This window comes from Manis pentadactyla, chromosome X, assembly GCF_030020395.1.
Source record: "Manis pentadactyla isolate mManPen7 chromosome X, mManPen7.hap1, whole genome shotgun sequence".
In the NCBI taxonomy this organism is placed as follows: Eukaryota; Metazoa; Chordata; class Mammalia; order Pholidota; family Manidae; genus Manis; species Manis pentadactyla.
This window is the reverse complement of record NC_080038.1, coordinates 36038108-36057591: the sequence shown is the minus strand read 5'-3', so window position 1 is coordinate 36057591 and position 19484 is coordinate 36038108. Positions and strand designations below refer to the sequence as shown.

Genomic DNA, 19484 nt, shown 5'->3' with positions numbered 1-19484 from the left:
TAGTCCCACTTGTTCATTTTTGCTTTTGTTTTCCTTGCCTGGGGAGATATGTTCAAGAAGACATCACTCATGTTTATGTCTAAGAGATTTTTTGCCTATGTTTTTTTCTAAGAGTTTTATGGTTTCACGACTTACATTCAGGTCTTTGATCCATTTCGAATTTACTTTTGTGTATGGGGTTAGACAGTGGTCCAGTTTCATTTTCTTACATGTAGCTGTCCAGTTTTGCCAGCACCATCTGTTGAATAGACTGTCATTTCCCCATTGTATGTCCATGGCTCCTTTATCAAATATTAATTGACCATATATGTTTGGGTTAATGTCTGGAGTCTCTAATCTGTTCCACTGGTCTGTGGCTCTGTTCTTGTGCCAGTACCAAATTGTCTTGATTACTATGGCTTTGTAGTAGAGCTGGAAGTTGGGGAGTGAGATCCCTCCCCACTTTATTCTTCTTTCTCAGGATTGCTTTGGCTATTCGGGATCTTTGGTGTTTCCATATGAATTTTTGAACTATTTGTTCCAGTTCATTGAAGAACGTTGCTGGTAATTTGATAGGGATTGCATCAAATCTGTATATTGCTTTGGGCAGGATGGCCATTTTGGCGATATTAATCCTTCCTAGCCAAGAGCATGGGATGAGTTTCCATTTGTTAGTGTTCCCTTTAATTACTCTTAAGAGTGTCTTGTAGTTTTCAGGGTATAGGTCTTTCACTTCTTTGGTTAGGTTTATTCCTAGGTATTTTATTCTTTTTGATGCAATTGTGAATGGAGTTGTTTTCCTGATTTCTCTTTCTATTGGTTCATTGTTAGTGTATAGGAAAGCCACAGATTTCTGTGTGTTGATTTTGTTTCCTGCAACTTTGCTGTATTCTGATATCAGTTCTAGTAGATTTGGAGTGGAGTCTTTAGGGTTTTTTATGTACAATATCATGTCATCTGCAAATAGTGACAGTTTGACTTCTTCTTTACCAATCTGGATTCCTTGTATTTCTTTGTTTTGTCTAATTGCTGTGGCTAGGACCTCCAGTATTATGTTAAATAACAGTGGGGAGAGTGGGCATCCCTGTCTTGTTCCCGATCTCAGAGGAAAAGCTTTCAGCTTCTCGCTATTCAGTATGATGTTGGCTGTGGGTTTATCATATATGTCCTTTATTATGTTGAGGTACTTGTCCTCTATACCCATTTTGTGAAAGTTTTTACCATGAATAGTTGTTGAATTTTGTCAAATGCTTTTTCAGCATCTATGGAGATGATCATATGGTTTTTGTCCTTCTTTTTGTTGATGTGGTGGATGATTTTGATGAATTTTCAAATGTTGTACCATCCTTGCATCCCTGGGATGAATCCCACTTGGTCATGGTGTATGATCCTTTTGATATATTTTTGAATTCGGTTTGCTAATATTTTATTGAGTATTTTTGCATCTACAGTCATCAGGGATATTGGTCTGTAGTTTTCTTTTTTGGTGGGGTCTTTGCCTGGTTTTGGTATTAGGGTGATGTTGGCTTCATAGAATGAATTTGGGAGTATTCCCTCCTCTTCTATTTTTTGGAAAACTTCAAGGAGAATGGGTATTATGTCTTCTCTGTATGTCTGATAAAATTCCGAGGTAAATCTGTCTGGCCCAGGGGTTTTGTTCTTGGGTAGTTTTTTTGATTACTGTTTCAATTTCTTTGCTCATAATTGGTTTGTTTAACTTTTGTGTTTCGTCCTTGGTCAGTCTTGGAAGGTTGTATTTTTCTAGGAAGTTGTCCATTTCTTCTAGGTTTTCCAGCTTGTTAGCATATAGGTTTTCATAGTAGTCTTTAATAATTCTTTGTATTTCTGTGGAGTCTGTCGTGATCTTTCCATTCTCATTTCTGATTCTGTTCATGTGTGTTGATTCTCTTTTTCTCTTAATAAGTTTGGCTAGAGGCTTATCTGTTTTGTTTATTTTCTCAAAGAACTAGCTCTTGGTTTCATTGAATTTTTTCTATTGTTTCATTCTTCTCAATTTTATTTCTTCTCTGATCTTTATTATGTCCCTCCTTCTGCTGACTTTAAGCCTCATTTGTTCTTCTTTTTCCAGTTTCGATAATTGTGATGTTAGACTATTCATTTGGGATTGTTCTTCCTTCTTTAAGTGTGCCTGGCTCGCTATATGCTTTCCTCTTAAGACGCTTTTGCTGCGTCCCAGAGAAGTTGGGGCTTTGTGTTGTTGTCTTCATTTGTTTCTATATATTCCTTGATCTCTGTTTTAATTTGTTCATTAATCCCTTGATTATTTAGGAGCATGTTGTTAAGCCTCCATGTGTTTGTGAGCCTTTTTGTTTTCTTTATGGAATTTATTTTTAGTTTTATACCTTTGTGGTCTGAAAAGTTGGTTGGTAGAATTTCAATCTTTTGAAATTTACTGAGGCTCTTTTTCTGACCTAGTATGTGGTCTATTCTAGAGAATCTTCCATGTGCACTTGAGAAGAATGTATATCCTCTTGCTTTTGGATGTAGAGTTCTATAGATGTCTATTAGGTCCATCTGTTCTAGTGTGTTGTTCAGTGCCTCCGTGTCCTTACTTATTTTCTGTCCAGTGGATCTATCCTTTGGGGTGAGTGGTGTGTTGAAGTCTCCTAAAATGAATGCATTGCATTCTATTTCCCCCTTTAGTTCTGTTAGTGTTTGTTTCACATATGCTGGTGCTCCTGTGTTGGGTGCATATATATTTAGAATGGTTATATCCTCTTGTTGGACTGAGCCCTTTATCATTATGTAATGTCCTTCTTTATCTCTTGTTACTTTCTTTGTTTTGAAATCTATTTTGTCTGATAGTAGTACTGCATCCCCTGCTTTCTTCTCTCTGTTGTTTGCCTGAAATATGTTTTTCCATCCCTTGACTTTTAGTCTGTGCATGTCTTTGGGTTTGAGGTGAGTTTCTTATAAGCAGCATATAGATGGGTCTTGCTTTTTTATCCATTCTTTTACACCGTGTCTTTTGATTGGTGCATTCAGTCCATTTACATTTAGGGTGACTATTGAATATATGTACTTATTGTCATTGCAGGCTTTAGATTCGTGGTTACCAAAGGTTCAAGGTTAGCTTCTTTAGTATCTTACTGCCTAACTTAGCTCGCTTATTGAGCTATTATAGACACTGTCTGGAGATTCTTTTCTTCTCTCCCTTCTTATTCCTCCTCCTCCATTCTTTATATGTTGGTTGTTTTATTCTGTGCTCTTTCGTGTTTCCTTTAACTGCTTTTAGTGGGTAGTTGATTTTATTTTTTGCCTTTAGTTAGTATTTGGTTGGTCTGCTTTCTTTGCTGTGATTTTATTTTCTCTGGTGACATCTGTTTAGTCTTAGGAGTGCTCCCATCTAGAATAGTCCCTCTAGAATACCCTGTAGAGGTGGTTTGTAGGAGGCAAATTCCCACAACTTTTGCTTGTCTGGGAATTGTTTAATCCCTCCTTCATATTGAAATGATAATCATGCTGGATACAGTATCCTTGGTTCAAGGCCCTTCTGTTTCATTGCATTAAATATATCATGCCATTCTCTTCTGGCCTGTAAGGTTTCTGTCGAGAAGTCTAATGATAGCCTGATGGGTTTTCCTTTATAGGTGACCTTTTTCTCTCTAGCTGCCTTTAAAACTCTGTCCTTGTCGTTGATCTTTGCCTTTTTAATTATTATGTGTCTTGGTGTTGGCCTCCTTGGGTCCTTTCTGTTGGGAGTTTTGTGTATTTCTGTGGTCTGTTTGATTATTTCCTCCCCCAGTTTGGGGAAGTTTTCAGCAATTATTTCTTCAAAGACACTTTCTGTCCCTTTTTCTCTCTCTTCTTCTTCTTCTGGTACCCCTATAATATGGATATTGTTCCTTTTGGATTGGTCACACAGTTCTCTTAATATTGTTTCATTCCTGCAAATCCTTTTATCTCTCTCTGTGTCAGCTTCTATGCGTTCCTGTTCTCTGGTTTCTATTCCATCAATGGCTTCTAGCATATTATCCATTCTGCTTATAAATCCTTCCAGAGTTTGTTTCACTTCTGTAATCTCCTTCCGGACGTCTGTAATCTCCCTCCAGATATCTGTAGTCTCCCTCCGGACTTCATCCCTTAGCTCTTGTATATTTCTCTGCATCTCTGTAGCATTTTTATGATTTTTATTTTGAATTCTTTTTCAGGAAGACTGGTTAGGTCTGTCTCCTTCTCAGGTGTTGTCTCTATAATCTTTGTCTGCCTCAAATTTTCCCTTTTCATGGCGATAGAGATAGTTTGCAGAGCTGGCACAAGTGACGGCTGGAAGAACTTCCCTTCTTGTTGGTTTGTGGCCTTCCTCTCCTGGGAGAACAGCGACCTCTAGTGGCTTGTGCTGGGCAGCTGCGCGCAGACAGGGCTTCTGATTCTTGCCTGGCCACTATGGAGTTTATCTCCGCTGTTGCCGTGGGCGTGGCCCTCCTCGGGCTGCTGCTCTGATATGGTGTAGCCGCGTTGGAGGGTGAACAGATGAGAGGCTGTTTATCTCCATGAGGGTCCTCTGAGCTGCCCTGCTATCCAGGGGTTTAGGGTGCCCGGAGTTCCCTGCTGCTGGACTAAGTGTCCCAGGACACTTCCGTCAGGCTGTGCGGTCCCTGTCCCTTTAAGACTGCCAAAATGCACTCGCTTTTCTTTGTCCCCAGGGCACCAGCTGCAGGGACCTGCTCACAGGTCTTACTGTCCTGTTTCCCTAGTATCCAGGACCCCACGCATGCACTGTGTCTGTGCTCTGGTGCGGATGGCTAGGGCTGGCTATTTAGCAGCCCTGGGCTCCCTCTCCCTTGACACTCCAATCCTCTCCTCCCGCCCAGAGCTGGAGTGTGGGGCGCTCGACTCCCGCCAGGCCAGGGCTTGTATCTTACCCCCTTCTCGAGGCGCTAGGTTCTTGCAGATGTGGCTGTGGTCTGGCTGTTGTCCTGTGTCTTCTGGTCTCTCTTTTAGGAAGAGTGGTCTTTGTTTTATTTTCAAAAATATATGTGGTTTTGGGTGGAGATTTCCGCTGCTCTAGTCACGCTGCCATCTTGGCTCTGCCCCCTCATTTAAATTTTTATCAGTTTCCTCTGAGTTTCTAGTTGATGAATTAAATCACTAAGGAAACCTTAATGTATATTTCAGTGCCTTTAGTGTATTAAATTTGGTTCACCTTTGCTAGCCCTCTGTATGTCAGTGACGGACTAACCCTTGAAATGCTTTCCTTTAATAATCAGGTCATCAACAATTCACAGATAAACTCATTTTCTTTGCCTCACATTGTAAAAGCTTAAAGAATTATGGATTTGATTCAATTTTTATTTACAGATTTAAACAAGTTTGTTTTGTTTTGTCTCTATTCCCTTCTCTCTCCATTCTCCCTTGCTTTCTTCATTCTACTTTACTAAAAGGGTGTGGGCAGAAGCTAAGCTTTCTTCCTCACCTTTGTTCAAACGGGAAAAGTAAAGAACTAACTCATTTGACCACAAATAATCCCACGTACAGATCTCAGAATGTTTCCCAAAGGGTGTAGCAAATTGAAGTCCACTATACAAATGCCTATAGAGAGAGAGTCCCAAAGGTTTACGTATGGGCAAAAAATAATTAGAACAAGCATTTCCTGAAATCACTTGCTGTTGTCAGGATCAGTAATCGTAAGGAAGGCATCCAGACTGAGAATGAAAAGGTCTGTGGGAGTCCTACCTTGCTTTGTTATATTGTCTTCTCACAGAGGAAAATCTTTCAATTTTAGTTTTGAATGATTACCAAAAAGATCATTTTCCTATAGAGTTCTGAAAGGTACATTATTACCTTTTCTGTTTCTTATGCTTTAGCTTTGTTAGGTTGCTTGAAGAGAGAGATTTGACATTGTGATGTAATTTGTGTCCGGGTATGGCACATTGTAATCAACTAATTTGTGTGATCCTAGAGAAATGTTTAAGTCTGGGATCGAGTATATTTTTTGTTTGTTCTCTAATTGAAAGAAGACAAACCACTTCAAGGTAGCAGTATCACAAGTGTCTAGTGTAAATGAAGAACTTTTCTCTATCTGCTGATTGACCACGTGCCTCCAGGTGTACTCTTTTTACCTGTAAAAACCAATGAAGGTGTTTTGTTTCTTTAGCCCTAAGGAGGGGAAAAAATATATATGTGTACATGTGCACATGTGTGTATTTAATGACTTAAACCATACTAGCCTTCAAAATAAACTACTATAGTATATTGCTATTGCATTCTGTATTATTCAATAGTCAATTCAAACATATACAAATAAACTTTGGATTATCTTTAGTTTCAGATATTATCTGATAACTATTAATCATAAGGAACTGTGTGCGTGTGTGTGTGTGTGTGTGTGTGTGTGTGTGTGTGTGTGTATGTGTGTGTGTGTGTGTGTGTGTTTAATGTCTGGGCCCAGTCATTAGTATTTTATCAGTCATCCCATCTTACTGAATTGTATGGCCGGTATTGAGAGCCACCGAAGTTAGACAGAGGAGAGGAACTGGGTAAGCAAATGACTGGACCAGTAGCTCTTTCCTGAGGCAACGTAGAACAATTCTAACTTGAAGGTTGAGGAAGATGAAGGATTTCTCTGTAACTTCAGGTGAAACTGGAGAGTTGTTGGAGACCAAATTATGCAGGGCTTTTCTCTTTGTGAAGTGCCTATTCAAGTCTTTTGATAGATTTTACTGGAATATATTTTCTTTAGTTAGGAATTATATAAATGTTTTTATTCTTGACTAAATATATGTATTGCAAATACTTACTGCCTCTCGGATTTTAAGCAGAAACATAATATCAGATCTTCATTTTTAATACATCACTGCAGCAATGAATAGTTGAAACAAGTTTTTCAGTAGTCCTGGTGGAACTGGTAGTATCTTTGGTTAGGGTATGAGACATGGAGAGAAGTGGACAGGATTAAGAGATATTTGAGATAAACTCAGTAGAACTTGTTTGTGGAGATTAGATAAGTGGTGGGTAAGATGAGAGGAGTGGGTCAAGAATGACTTAAGTTTCTTGTTCAAAAGATAAAATCTGTGTGTACACTATGACTGTGATGTATTTTGTTTAAGATATTGATGATATTTATAGGGTACTACAAAGATTTTTTGCCTTCAATATTAGACTATTTGGGAGATATACTCCAATTGGCTTAAAGATGGCGGCGTGAAAGGTGAGACAGAAACCTCCTCCCCAAACCACATATATTATGAAAATATAGCAAATACAACTAATCCTGCAAGAGCAACAGGAAAGAACTCAGCAACAGACTGCCTACATCTGGGGAAAAGAGCAGACCTCACGGAAAAGAGTAAAGTACCAAAGCTGTGATCCAGTGGGACCCAAGCCCTTCCCACACCCCAGCTCAACAGCAGGAGGAAGAGAAATGGAGCAGGGTGGGGGTGGAGGCATAACACTGCTGAACACCCTGCCCTGGAGATCTGCTCTGGGAGCATGAACCTATGTTACATGGTGCTCTGGATATTAGTGGGATTGGGAAGCTAAGACAGGCAGAATACTTGGAGACGCTGAGATTCCCACTGCTTGTGGAGAACAGGTACCCAGAACGAGCCACTCTGGGACAAAAGAAAGTCAGGTACTCTAAGAGACTTCCAATAGTAAGAGGGCTGCTGAAGGGACAAGGATTACACAGAGCTTGCTGCTCAGAAGAAAGGACAGGTGGACAAAATTGTCCCAGCACATTCAGCCCAGCAGGTTGGGAACTTTCAGGAGCTTCAGGTGCTCCATACCCCTAGTTGGCAATGCAGCTCTGAGGCCCCCCACTGCACTGCTCCTTCCTCCTGCCCGGCACCAGCTCACAAACTGGCTGCCTCTGCCATTGTGCCAGGCCAGCCAGAGGGCAGCCCCGCCTACGGCAGCTACAAGTACATAGCACAGAGGCTCCTCCCTGCATGCTTGGCCTACTGGCCATGGCAGTGGAGGTTGCACTGCAGCCGGGAAGCAGGAAAGAGTTCTTTCCTCTCAGCAGGCACCAGCACCACTCGCCTGTGACCCCCACCATCGCTCCAGGGGCTGAGCAGCTCCAGAGAGTAGAGCTTCTGGGCACTAGAGGGTGCCACTTACAAATATGAAACACCTAAAGAACCTGGTTTAAACCAAAATCCCACAAACACCAGAAAGAGGGCCAAGTGAAACAATTCACCAATCTTCATGAAAGAGATTTCAAAATAAAAATCATAAACATGCTTACAGAGCTACAGAAAAATATTCAAGACCTCAGGGAGGAATTTAAGAAAGAGGTAGAAACTTTGAAAAATACAGTATCTGAAATGAAACATACAATGGAGGGATTTTAAAAAAGATAAGATGAAGTAGAAGAGATGATAAATGAAATAGAAATTAGATAAGAGGAATACAAAGAAGCTGAGACACAGATAGAAAAAAGGATCTCTAAGAATGAAAGAATATTGAGAGAACTGTGTGACCAATCCAAAAGGAACAGTATTCGCATTATAGGGATACCAGAAGACGAAGAGAGAGTGAAAGGGATAGAAAGTGTCTTTGAGGATGTAGTTGTTGAAAACTTCCCCAATCTGGGGAAGGAGATAGTCTCTCAGGCCATGGAGGTGCACAGATCTCCCGACACAAGTGACCCAAGGAAGACAACACCAAGACATAATTTAATTAAAATGGTGAAGATCAAGGATAAGGACAGACTATTAAAAGCAGCTAGAGAGAGAAAAAAGATCACATACAAAGGAAAACCCATCAGGCTATCATAAGACTTCTCAACAGAAATCTTACAGGCCAGAAGGGAGTGGCATGATATATTTAATGCAATGAAATAGAAGGGCCTTGAAACAAGAATACTCTACCCTGTAAGATTATCATTTAAATTTGAAGGAGGGATTAAACACTTCCCAGATAAGCAAAAGTTGAAAGAATTTAGCTCCCACAAACCATCTCTACAGGGTATTTTGTAGGGACTGCTATAGATAGAAGTGTTACTAAGGCTAAATAGCTGTCACGAGAGAAAATAAAATCACAGTAAAGATAGTAGACCAATTAATTACTAAGCAAATGAAAAATTAAATCAGCTACCCCCAAAGTCAGTCAAGGGATAGACCAAGAGTACAGAATATGATACGTAATATATGAAGAATGGAGGAGGAAGAAAAAGGAGAGAAAAAAAGGAACCTTTAGATTGTGTTTGAAATAGCATACTAAGTGAGTTAAGTTAGACTGTTAGATAGTAAAGAAGCTATCCTTGAACCTTTGGTAACCACAAATCTAAAGCCTGCAATGGCAATGAGTACATATCTACCAATAATCACCCTAAATGTAAATGGACTGAATGTACCCATCAAAAGACATAGAGTTCTTGAATGGATAAAAAAAACAAGACCCATCTATATGCTGCCTACAAGAGGTCACAGCACTATTTACAATAGCCAAGATACAGAAGCAACCTAAGTGTGCATCAGTAGATGAGTGGATAAAGAAGAGGTGGTACATATACACAATGGAATATTATTCAGCTATAAGAAGAAAACAAATCCTACCATTTGCAACAACATGGATGGAGCTAGAGGGTATTATGCACAGCGAAATAAGCCAGACGGAGAAAGACAAGTACCAAATGATTTCACTCATCTGCGGAGTATAACAACAAAGCAAAACTGAAGGAACAAAACAGCAGCAGACTCAGACTCCAAGAAGGGACTTGCAGTTACCAAAGGGGAGGGGTGAGAGGGAGAAGGGGGGGCTCACAAGGAAGACAGTGTAGCACAGAGAAGACAAGCACTGACTCTGTGGCATCTTACTACACTGATGGACAGTGACTGCAATGGAGTGTTGAGGGGGACTTGATAATATGGGTGAATGTATTAACCTCAATGTTTTTCATGTGAAACCTTCATAAGAGTGTATATCAATGATACCTTCATAAAAAATGTAAAAAAACTTTGGAATTTTTAAAAGTGATTTCAAAATGCAAATCTGTTTTCTATTTTTCTGGCTTAATAACTTAATTATTTACTATATGATTCATAGAAAAATATGTTCAAGATTACATCACTTGAATTGGATTTTGAAAACTATGGATATAGTAGACAATGAAGCATCAGTAAGATATTTAAAAAAACAGGAACTTAAGAAAATCAGTGAATTAAACTTGGCTTTTTTCTTTTAGGGGTCCCTTCAGTGTTGTACGACGATGTATCAACAGAGAAACTGGGCAACAATTCGCTGTAAAAATTGTTGATGTAGCCAAGTTCACATCAAGTCCAGGGTTAAGTACAGAAGGTAAGAGATGGATTTCAAGTAAGTTATTTGATGTCTGGCTTTATTTCATCTCCAAAATCCATTTATCAACCTAACCTTCATCTGGGGGTGGAGAATGGAGCATATAATATAGTGGGAAGTGGGTGGAGACAGTTTAAGCTCTGTTCTAGTTTGTCAGAATTCTAGAACACAGTGTTTGAAAGATAGCTACATTAATTTACAGTCATGTAGGATTATTATAGGCCTATGATTTTTTGCTAGGAAGAAAGTGAAATCTGAACATATATTTTTAGGGGTCTAATTTTGAGTTTTATGGGAATGGAAAGGAAGGGAAGGGAAAAATCACAGATATGATAATTGCAGATTCAGAAGAAACTAAGATGAATTCCCTTCAAGTCCATAACTTTACTACCTTTACAATCATGATCTAATAGAACTAAAAGACTCATACCATGTTTCGCTTCAGTCACATATGGCCTACATGTAAAGTTTGAAAGATGAGTACTGTGAGGACTTCTAGAACTTAAAAATTCTGCTTCAAGACATTGATAAACATGTTCATGATAAATATTTATAAACAGTATGTAAGCATTTTAAAGTTATTTACTTTTTCCAGCTTTTTAAGCCATAGTTTCATGTGGCCACTGTTCACATACGCTCATACTTCAGATAGCATGATTGATTATTGTATTAATTTTTCTAATTAGCCTCTCCTCTAATTTTAGACTTTTTCACAGTCTGGTAAATAACATACCCTTCTTTAATTCTCTCCTTTTTAATTCCAAGAGCAATGCAGTTGATAGTTTAAATTGGAAATGTTGAGGCAGAGTAGCGTATTTATATTTTTTCCATTTATCTTAGTTTGAGAAGTAGAAGCCCACATACTTTGAGCTCCAAGTTATATTTTTCCTACAGATCTTTTTCAGGATCATTATTTTTATAAATACTTTTAATAACCCTTTTAATTATTATTATCCATGTGCTGATTGTAGAAGATTCTTAGACCTTGTTATAAAGAATCCTAACTGATTATTTTTTAGTGCTATAGTCTTCCAATTCTTTTACTAAAATTTAGAGGTTTTACACCTTATGATGTCATACTCTGGAATTGTCTATTGTTATTTTGCAGTACAAATTATTTTATAAATTTAGCAGAATTTAAAATTTACTTCTTAGCAGGCTTTACAACTAGATTATCTTTCCAAAAACTTTAAACATACATACATTTAAAGTTAATATACTGTATTTGATTTTCTGTTCCTCAGTTGTCAACTAATAAGGAAAACTTTCCTGAGTACTAATGTAATTTTATATAAACCTAGTTTGTTAAACATTTTTGTTTATTTTTCTAGTATTTGCATCATTTTATTTTTTCCCCAATAAACATTTAGTTTTAGAATAGTTTTAGATTTACAGAAGAGTTATAAATTTAGCAGACAGCATTCTTGTGTTCCCCTCACCCGGTTTACACTATTGTACATCTTATATTACTGTAGTACATAAACATCTTTATTTTGAATCTTTATTTCTCTTAAATGTTCTGATACTGTTGATGAATTTAGTAAGATTCCAGTTTAAAATTACAAGTCAAAATTAGTTACTCAGTATACCTATTTTATATTGATCTAGCTCATTGTTATGCCTAATTCTGAATCTCTCCAGGCTAAAGACATTTTTTAGGGAAAAAATTAATTACTTTCTCAATTGGCTGAGGTTATTTATTGACTGATTTCTTCAGGAAGGGATCTCTGGAGCTATAGATCCAGACTGCCAAGCTAGACCTCTTTTTACTGTCACCTAGAGAGTCAAATGCCAAATTTAAAAAAGAGAGAGTGAGAGTTACACATAATCCATGTCTCTGAGTCTTGTCTTTACCTAATAGAATATATGGGAGTCTCTCACTGAAATTGTAGCTCACTCCTTCATTCCTTTGGCATTTCTTTGGCTATGTAAATGTATTCAAATCATGTTCTAAAGACAAGGCCAGGCCATTCCATTGATCCTATATGGTAGGGCCATAACCTATAGGTATTAAATGATACCCAGTTGAGTTTTGCATGTTACTCACGACTTTATCTGGTTTTGATCAGAGTTCAGTGACACTCAAGTGAAAATGCAATTGGTTCTTTATATTTAAGACACCAAAATGTAGTTTTCCCATATTCTTTAGTACAGTGTCTCACAATGACCAAGAAACAGAATCAAAATTTCATCTTCACCACCCACCACTACCTTTGTTTCTCTTTTTTTTGCAATGGAGTTCCCATACCCTCTGTTGCTCATGTTCACACTAGTTCACCTTATTCCAACTTGGACACATTTCATTATCAGATACATATAATAAATAATATTTATTTCATTTTTATAAAACCTCTTTGACCAGTGTCCCCCAACAGCAGCTTTTTTCAACTCTTCCAGTCACTACAGGAAAAACATCTCATCCCCCTTGCCCTTCCAGTCCATTTACAAATTGTTAGGTCCAAAAATGACCTCATTCATAGCTAAGTGTAGGAGATGCTATATTAAGAAGAAACATACTTTGAAGTGAAATTTAACACAATAAAAAGGAATCCATGAGTTCAAATAAGAATATCTAGAAATATCTGTATTTACCATTTGCATTCTTTTCCAATCAAGCCTGTCTCTCAAGCAACAGAAAATTTAAAACTCTGTTTTATTCTTTCCTTTTCTATTTTATTTTTGTCTTAGTGGTTTACTTGATCTTTGTCATTGCCTCAAAATTTTTTCGCTCTTAGTGCATTTGTTACTCAAATTTTTCTCAGTGCATTTGTATTCAAATACATTTTTGCATAAAATATAGGTTTTGCAAAGGGTCACCTGGGAACCTAACATATGCTGCTTATTTGGGTAGGTCATTATAATACAAAGGCAAAAAGAATACCTACTCTTGATTTACAGTGTAATAGTGTCCAGCCATTGTTTCTAACTTGTTTTTATAAGGAAACATGTAATAAATTCTAAATACATATTTTAGAATGAAATATGTGTAGTAGTCCGAGACCACATATATATGTTTTAATATTTTAAATTCCCAATTGCTCTACTGAAGATGAGATATTGTAATTATTTGAATATATGTTCTTTATTTTTCCCATTAAAATTGTAATTTGTCAGTAAGGGTTCTTACAGGCTGCAGTGTATCCCTTAAGTTGTAAGCAGAATTATGTATATATGTTCATTTTCCTAGAAAGAGAGTCCACAGCTTTTATGAGATTGCTAAAAAGGCTTATTATTCCTAAATGGTTCAGAATTTCTTCTATCACATGTGTGAAAAAATGAAATTGATGTTTATGAATATGAGATGAATAAGAAGTTCCTATTAAATGAAAGCTGGGTGAATTTATATTAGGATATTACTTCTAATTGGAGGATGTTTTCATACTTACATATGCAGCCTCCATTAATGAAATTCCTTGATGATTATCCTAAAACTTTTCATTAATACACATTCTATCCCTTAGTCTGCTGAGTCACTAATTAGACTTTTTATGTTAAAAATAGGTATCAAAATTAAGTCAAGTTGGACAAGGAAATTTAAGGAAGATAAGATGTATAGAATTGAAAACTGAATTGACAGAGTTCCAAGATCTTTAAAGGACTCAATTACTTATGGTTTAATTTTAAAAGTTCAAAAATGGTAGTTTTTATTTTGGAAGAGTAAATTGTCTTCTAGAAAGAATATAGATTGGGTTCCAGTTTGCTTAGTCTCCAAGAATATCTCATTCTAAAAGCCCTAGAGAGCAGATGATGTCAGCAAAACTGGGGGAGTAAGGACCTTCAACAATTATCATCTCCATAAAAGCAAAGGGAAAACCAGCAAAAAAAAATTGTCAGAATCAACTTTTCAGTACTCTGGAAATTAACCAAAGGATTCCAGCAATGCAAGAAGAATTTGTTCAGCTGATTCGTGAGTTTTGAGGCATTTTAACTTGCCCGTGTCCCATCCCCATCCCCCTCTCTCCAGCTCCACAGTAACCTTGAAAGCAAGCAGCTCATAATCATGGTGAAAACCAGGAGACTGGCAGCCACCAGAAGAGGCAGAACAGAGATGGAGCTACTCCTCCAAAGCCTCATGCCCAGGAAATTATTTGAGCTGTCTGACAATTCCTTGGAAGACCCCACTTGTAAGGCTTGTCTTTATATGGCTTGACTCAGAGATTGCCCACTGCAGAGAACTGTTTCCCTGGGGGCATTTGTTGAAAACTTTTAGAGGCAGTTTAACTTCATAGCTGCCCAAGGCAGTAAATTAACAGTTGGGACAAACAAAAGCTAACTTAAGAACTTAAAAAGAAAAGCTGGATAAAGAGATGTTTATAGGGTCTCTGAAAAGCATATTCATGAGAATCAAGAAGGCCAGGCCCATGTGTAGGACTTGAAAAGGTTTTAAGCTCTCAACCGAGACTGACTTTCAGGCTGTGCAAGTAGTAAGCAGAGTTGTCAACTACCTAAGTGTTGAAGGTGTGCTCCAATACATACACACAGAGGCCCTGAGCAAAGACTAAGCTAACCAAGCAAAGATTTAGTAGCCACACACAATGTAGACTTTATTAGATCCAAAAACTCTCTAAGCAAATAAAGAACAAAAATAAACTGTAACAGTAACAGCAAACCTTGGAGGAGGGGAGATTTTGATTTACAGAGTTGACATATTATTAAAAACATGTAGTTTTCAATAAAATATTATGAGACATGGAAAGAAACAATGTCTCCCTAATAAGGAAAAATGCAACCAATAGAAACTATCCCTGAGCAAACCTGGATGTTGGACTTAACTAGAAAAAAAGAGTTTAAACCAGCTATTTTAAATGTGTCCAGAGAAATAAAGGAAATCATGTCTAAAAAACCTAAAGGAAAGTATGAGAATGATATCTCACCAAATGGAAACTGTCAATAAGAATATAGGTATTACTTTTAAAAACAGAGAACCAAATAGAAATTCTGGAGTTGTAAAGTACAATAACCAAAATGAAAAACTAACTGGAATGGCTCAACAGCAGATTTGAGTAGACAGCAGAAATTTGCAGTTCTTGAAGATAGATCCATTAAGATTATTTAGGCTGAGGGACAGAAAGAAAAATAATTGATCAAAATTCACAGAGCCTCACAGACCTGTGGGATACCATAAAGCATATCAACATATGCATAACTGGAGTCCAGAAGGAGAGGAGAGAAAGAGATAAAAAGAACATTTGAAGAAATAATGGCCCAAGTTTTCCCAAATCTAATGAAAAACATAAATCTAAGAAGCTCAACAAACTCCAAGTAGGATAAACACAGATAAATCACAAACTGTCAAAAGCAACAAAGTGTCTTGAAAAGACCAAGAGAGAAGCAACTCGTCATGAACAAGGAGTCTTCAATACGATTACCAATAGATTTCTCATCAAAAACCATGGTGGCCAGAAGAAAAATGGGATGACATATTTAAAATAATAAAAAAACTAGATTGTCTATCATATGTCCAGCAAGATGATACCGTAGAAATGAAGGTTAAATTAAGAAATTCCCAGATAAACAGAACTAAAAAAATTCATCACTAGGAAGCCTGCCCTACAAGAAATAGTAGAAGTAGTCCTTTAGTTTCAAAAGAAAACAGATAATAACTACAACCATAATAGTGAACCAGTAAAGGTCATTGCATATGCAAATAAAGAAGCATAAATATATTTTTGATTGTAACTTATTTTCTTCTGACTTAAGAGACAACTGCATAAAGTAACAGTTATAAATCTATATTGATGGGCATACAATGCATCAAGATGTAATTAGAATGAAAATAACAGCACAAAGGAGGGAATCAAGCCATATAAGATCAAAGTGTTTGTATACTATTGAAATTAATTTTATGTTAACCTGAAGTAGATTATTATAAGATGTTGTTACCCCCAAGTCAAGCAATAATAACCCAAAAACAATAGTTTAAAAAATGACAAAGAAATCTAAAGGATACAAAAGAAAAATCTGTTTAACATGAAATAAGGCAGTAATGGAGGAATACAGGAAGAAAGAAGACATAGGAAACAAATAGTAAAATTGTAAACATAAATCTACCTTATCAGTTATTATAGTAAATGTAAATAAATTAAAAACACCAATTAAAATGCAGAGATTGGCAAAATGGGTTAAAACATGACCCAGTTATATGCTGTCTGTGGACACAGTTAAGATTCAAAAACATGAGTAGGTTGAGGGTAAATGGGTATAAAAAGATGTATCCTACAAATAGTAACCAAAAGACATCTGGAGCAGCTATAGTAATATCAGATAAAATAGACTTTAAAACAGGAATTGTTACTAGACATAAAGAACATTTTATAATAAGAATCTATCCATCAAGAATATATAACATTTATGCATATATGCATCTAACAAGAGAGCCCCAAAATACATGTAACCAAAACAGGCAGAACTGAAGGGAGAAATAGGTAATATACCAATAATAGTTGGAGACTTTCAATGCCCAACTTTAAATTATGGATACAACAACTAGACAGAAGATAACAAAGAGAAGACTTGACCAACATTATAAACCAACTAGACCTAACAGACATCTGTAGAACACCCAATAACAGGAGACTACATTCTTCTGAAGTCTATAGAGAACATTATGTTGGATAGACTGTATCTTAGTCCATCAAACAGGTCTCAATAAATTTATGAGGGTGAAAATCATACAGTGTCTTCTCTGATCATAAAGGAATGAAATTAGAAATCAATAACAGAAGGAAATTTGGGGAAATCACAAATATATAGAAATTATACTAGACATTACTAAATAGCCAATGTGTCAAAGAAGAAATTGAAAGGAAAATTGCAAAATACTTTGAGATGAATGAAAACAAAACTACAACAAACCAAATTTTATGGGATGCAGCAAAAGCAGTGATACAGAGAAATGTATTACTGTAAATGTCTGCATTGAAAAAGAAGAAAGATTTCAAATCAGTAACCTAACCTACTTTAAAGAACTAAAAGAGAATCTAAACCCAAAACAGGCATATATAAGGAAATAATTAAGATTAGAAGAGAAATAAATGAAATAGAGAATAGAAAAATGATAGAGAAACAAAGCTAAAAGTTGGTTCTTTGAAAAGACCCACAAAATTGAGTAACCTTTCTAGTCTGATCAATAAAGAACCCATTTTTTTATTCCTGATTTTATTAATTTGAGTCATTACTACTGACATTATAAAAGTAAAAAGGATTATAAGAGAATACTATGAACAATTGTATGCCAACAAATTAGATAACCTAGATGAAATGGCCTAGTTCCTGTAGATAGGAAAACTACCAAAACTGACTTAAGAAGAAGAAATACAACATCTGAATGAACCTTTAACAAGAAAAGATATGAGACTGAAAATGTAATAAAAAGTTTCCTATGAGGAAAAGTTCAGACCCAGATGACTTCACTGGTGAAATTAAAGAATTAATACCATTTCTTCACAAATTCCTCTAAGAAATTAGAAGGAACTCTTCCTAACATATTCTGAGGCCTGCTTACGTTGGTACCAAAATTAGACAAAGACAACTCAAGAAAACCACAAAACAGTATCACTTATGAATATAAACATACCTGTCATCAAGAAAATACTAGGAGACTTAATCAAGCAACATATAAAATGTTTTAGAGTCCCTCAAAAAATTAAAGAGAGTATCATATTATCCAGTAATTTGACTCTTAGGCATATACTCAAGAGAAATAAAACATGTCCTCATAAAAACTTGTATATGAATACTTAAAGCAGCATTATTCATAAGAGCCAAAAGGTAGAACCTAAGTGTCTATCAGCTGATGAATGGTTAGACAAAATGTGGTATATCCACACAATGGAATATTTTTCATCCATAAAAAGAAATGGCATACTGATATAAGCTGCAATGTGGATGAACATTGAATACATTATGCTAAGTGAAAGAACCTAGTCACAAGAGATCCCATATTACATATTCCATTCATATGAAATGTCTAGAATAGGCAAATCTATAATGACAGAAGAAAGTAGATTAGTGACCGCCAAGGTCTGGAGAAAGGTAGGAATGGAGAGTGTCTTCTAATGGGTATGAGATTTCTTTGAGGTGAGTAAATGTTCAAAAAATTGAATGTGGTGATGATTGCATGACTGCGAATGTACCAAAATCTATTACGTTAATACATTTTGTGGGCAAATTGTTTGGTATATTAATTATATCTCAAGAAAGGTATTTTTTAGAGTATTATATACTATGAGTAAGTGGTATTTGTACTAGAAATGCATTCTTGGTTGAACATTTTAAAGTTCAATCAGTGTAATATACCTTATTAATAGAATAATGGACAAAAGTCACATGATAATTTAAGCAGATACAGAAAAACATTTAACAAAATCCAACACCCTTTCACAATAAAAACACTCAACAAACTATGAGTAGAAGGAAACTTCTTCAACTGCTAAAAAACATCTAAGAATAAACAGTAGCTAACTTCATATTCAATAGTGTAAGACTGAATGCTTTTCCCCTAAATTCAGAAATAAGACAAAGATGTATACTCTTGACACATTTATTCAACATTGTACTGGAAATTTTAGGAAAATTTTACAAGAAAAAGAACTTAAATTCATCAAGATTGGAAAGGAAGAAGTAAAACTTCCTCTTTGCAGAGGACGTGATCATGTATATAGAACATCCTAAGGAATCCACACGCAAAAAAATTGATAGAATAAATGTGTTTAGTAATATTGTAAGATACAGTATCAATATATAAAAATTGTGGTTCTATATACTAAAAGTGAAAAATCTGAAAGTAAAATTAAACAATTTAACATAGCATTGAAAGTAATAAAATACTTAGGAATATATTTAAGAAAGTACAATACTTCTAAACTGAAAAGTCTAAAATATTATTTAATAAAATTAAGAGCATACTAAGTAAATTGAAAGACCTCCCATGTTCGTTGGTCAGAAAACTTAATATTAAGATGACAATGCTCCCCAAATTGATTTATAGATTCAATGCAATCCCTATCAAAATCCCTACCATCATTTTTGCAGAAATTGACAAACTGACCATAAAATTCATATACAAAAGCAAGGGACTCCATAGCCATAATAATCTTGGAAAAAAGGACAGAGTTGGAGTACTCAAATTTCCTGCACTGCTATATTAATATACACAGTGTGGTACTGGCATAAGGATTGACATATAGATTAATGGAATTGAATTAAGAATCCAGTAATAAGCCACACATTTATAGTCAAAT

General features: G+C 36.0%; 1 protein-coding gene across 14 annotated transcripts in view; it reads left to right on the top strand.

Annotated features, from left to right (window-relative positions):
• The window catches only part of CASK (calcium/calmodulin dependent serine protein kinase), a 405697-nt gene that overhangs the window by 79902 nt on the left and 306311 nt on the right, over nt 1-19484 (top strand). For 8 of the 14 annotated variants that reach the window (XM_036895365.2, XM_036895363.2, XM_036895360.2 and 5 more), the window contains exon 2: nt 10130-10242. In XM_036895365.2, the coding sequence (XP_036751260.1) occupies nt 10130-10242 (113 nt within the window). Of the gene's footprint in view, nt 1-10129; nt 10261-19484 lie in introns of all 14 variants that reach the window. The other 6 variants (XM_036895353.2, XM_036895364.2, XM_036895358.2 and 3 more) reach the window with 1 other exon arrangement.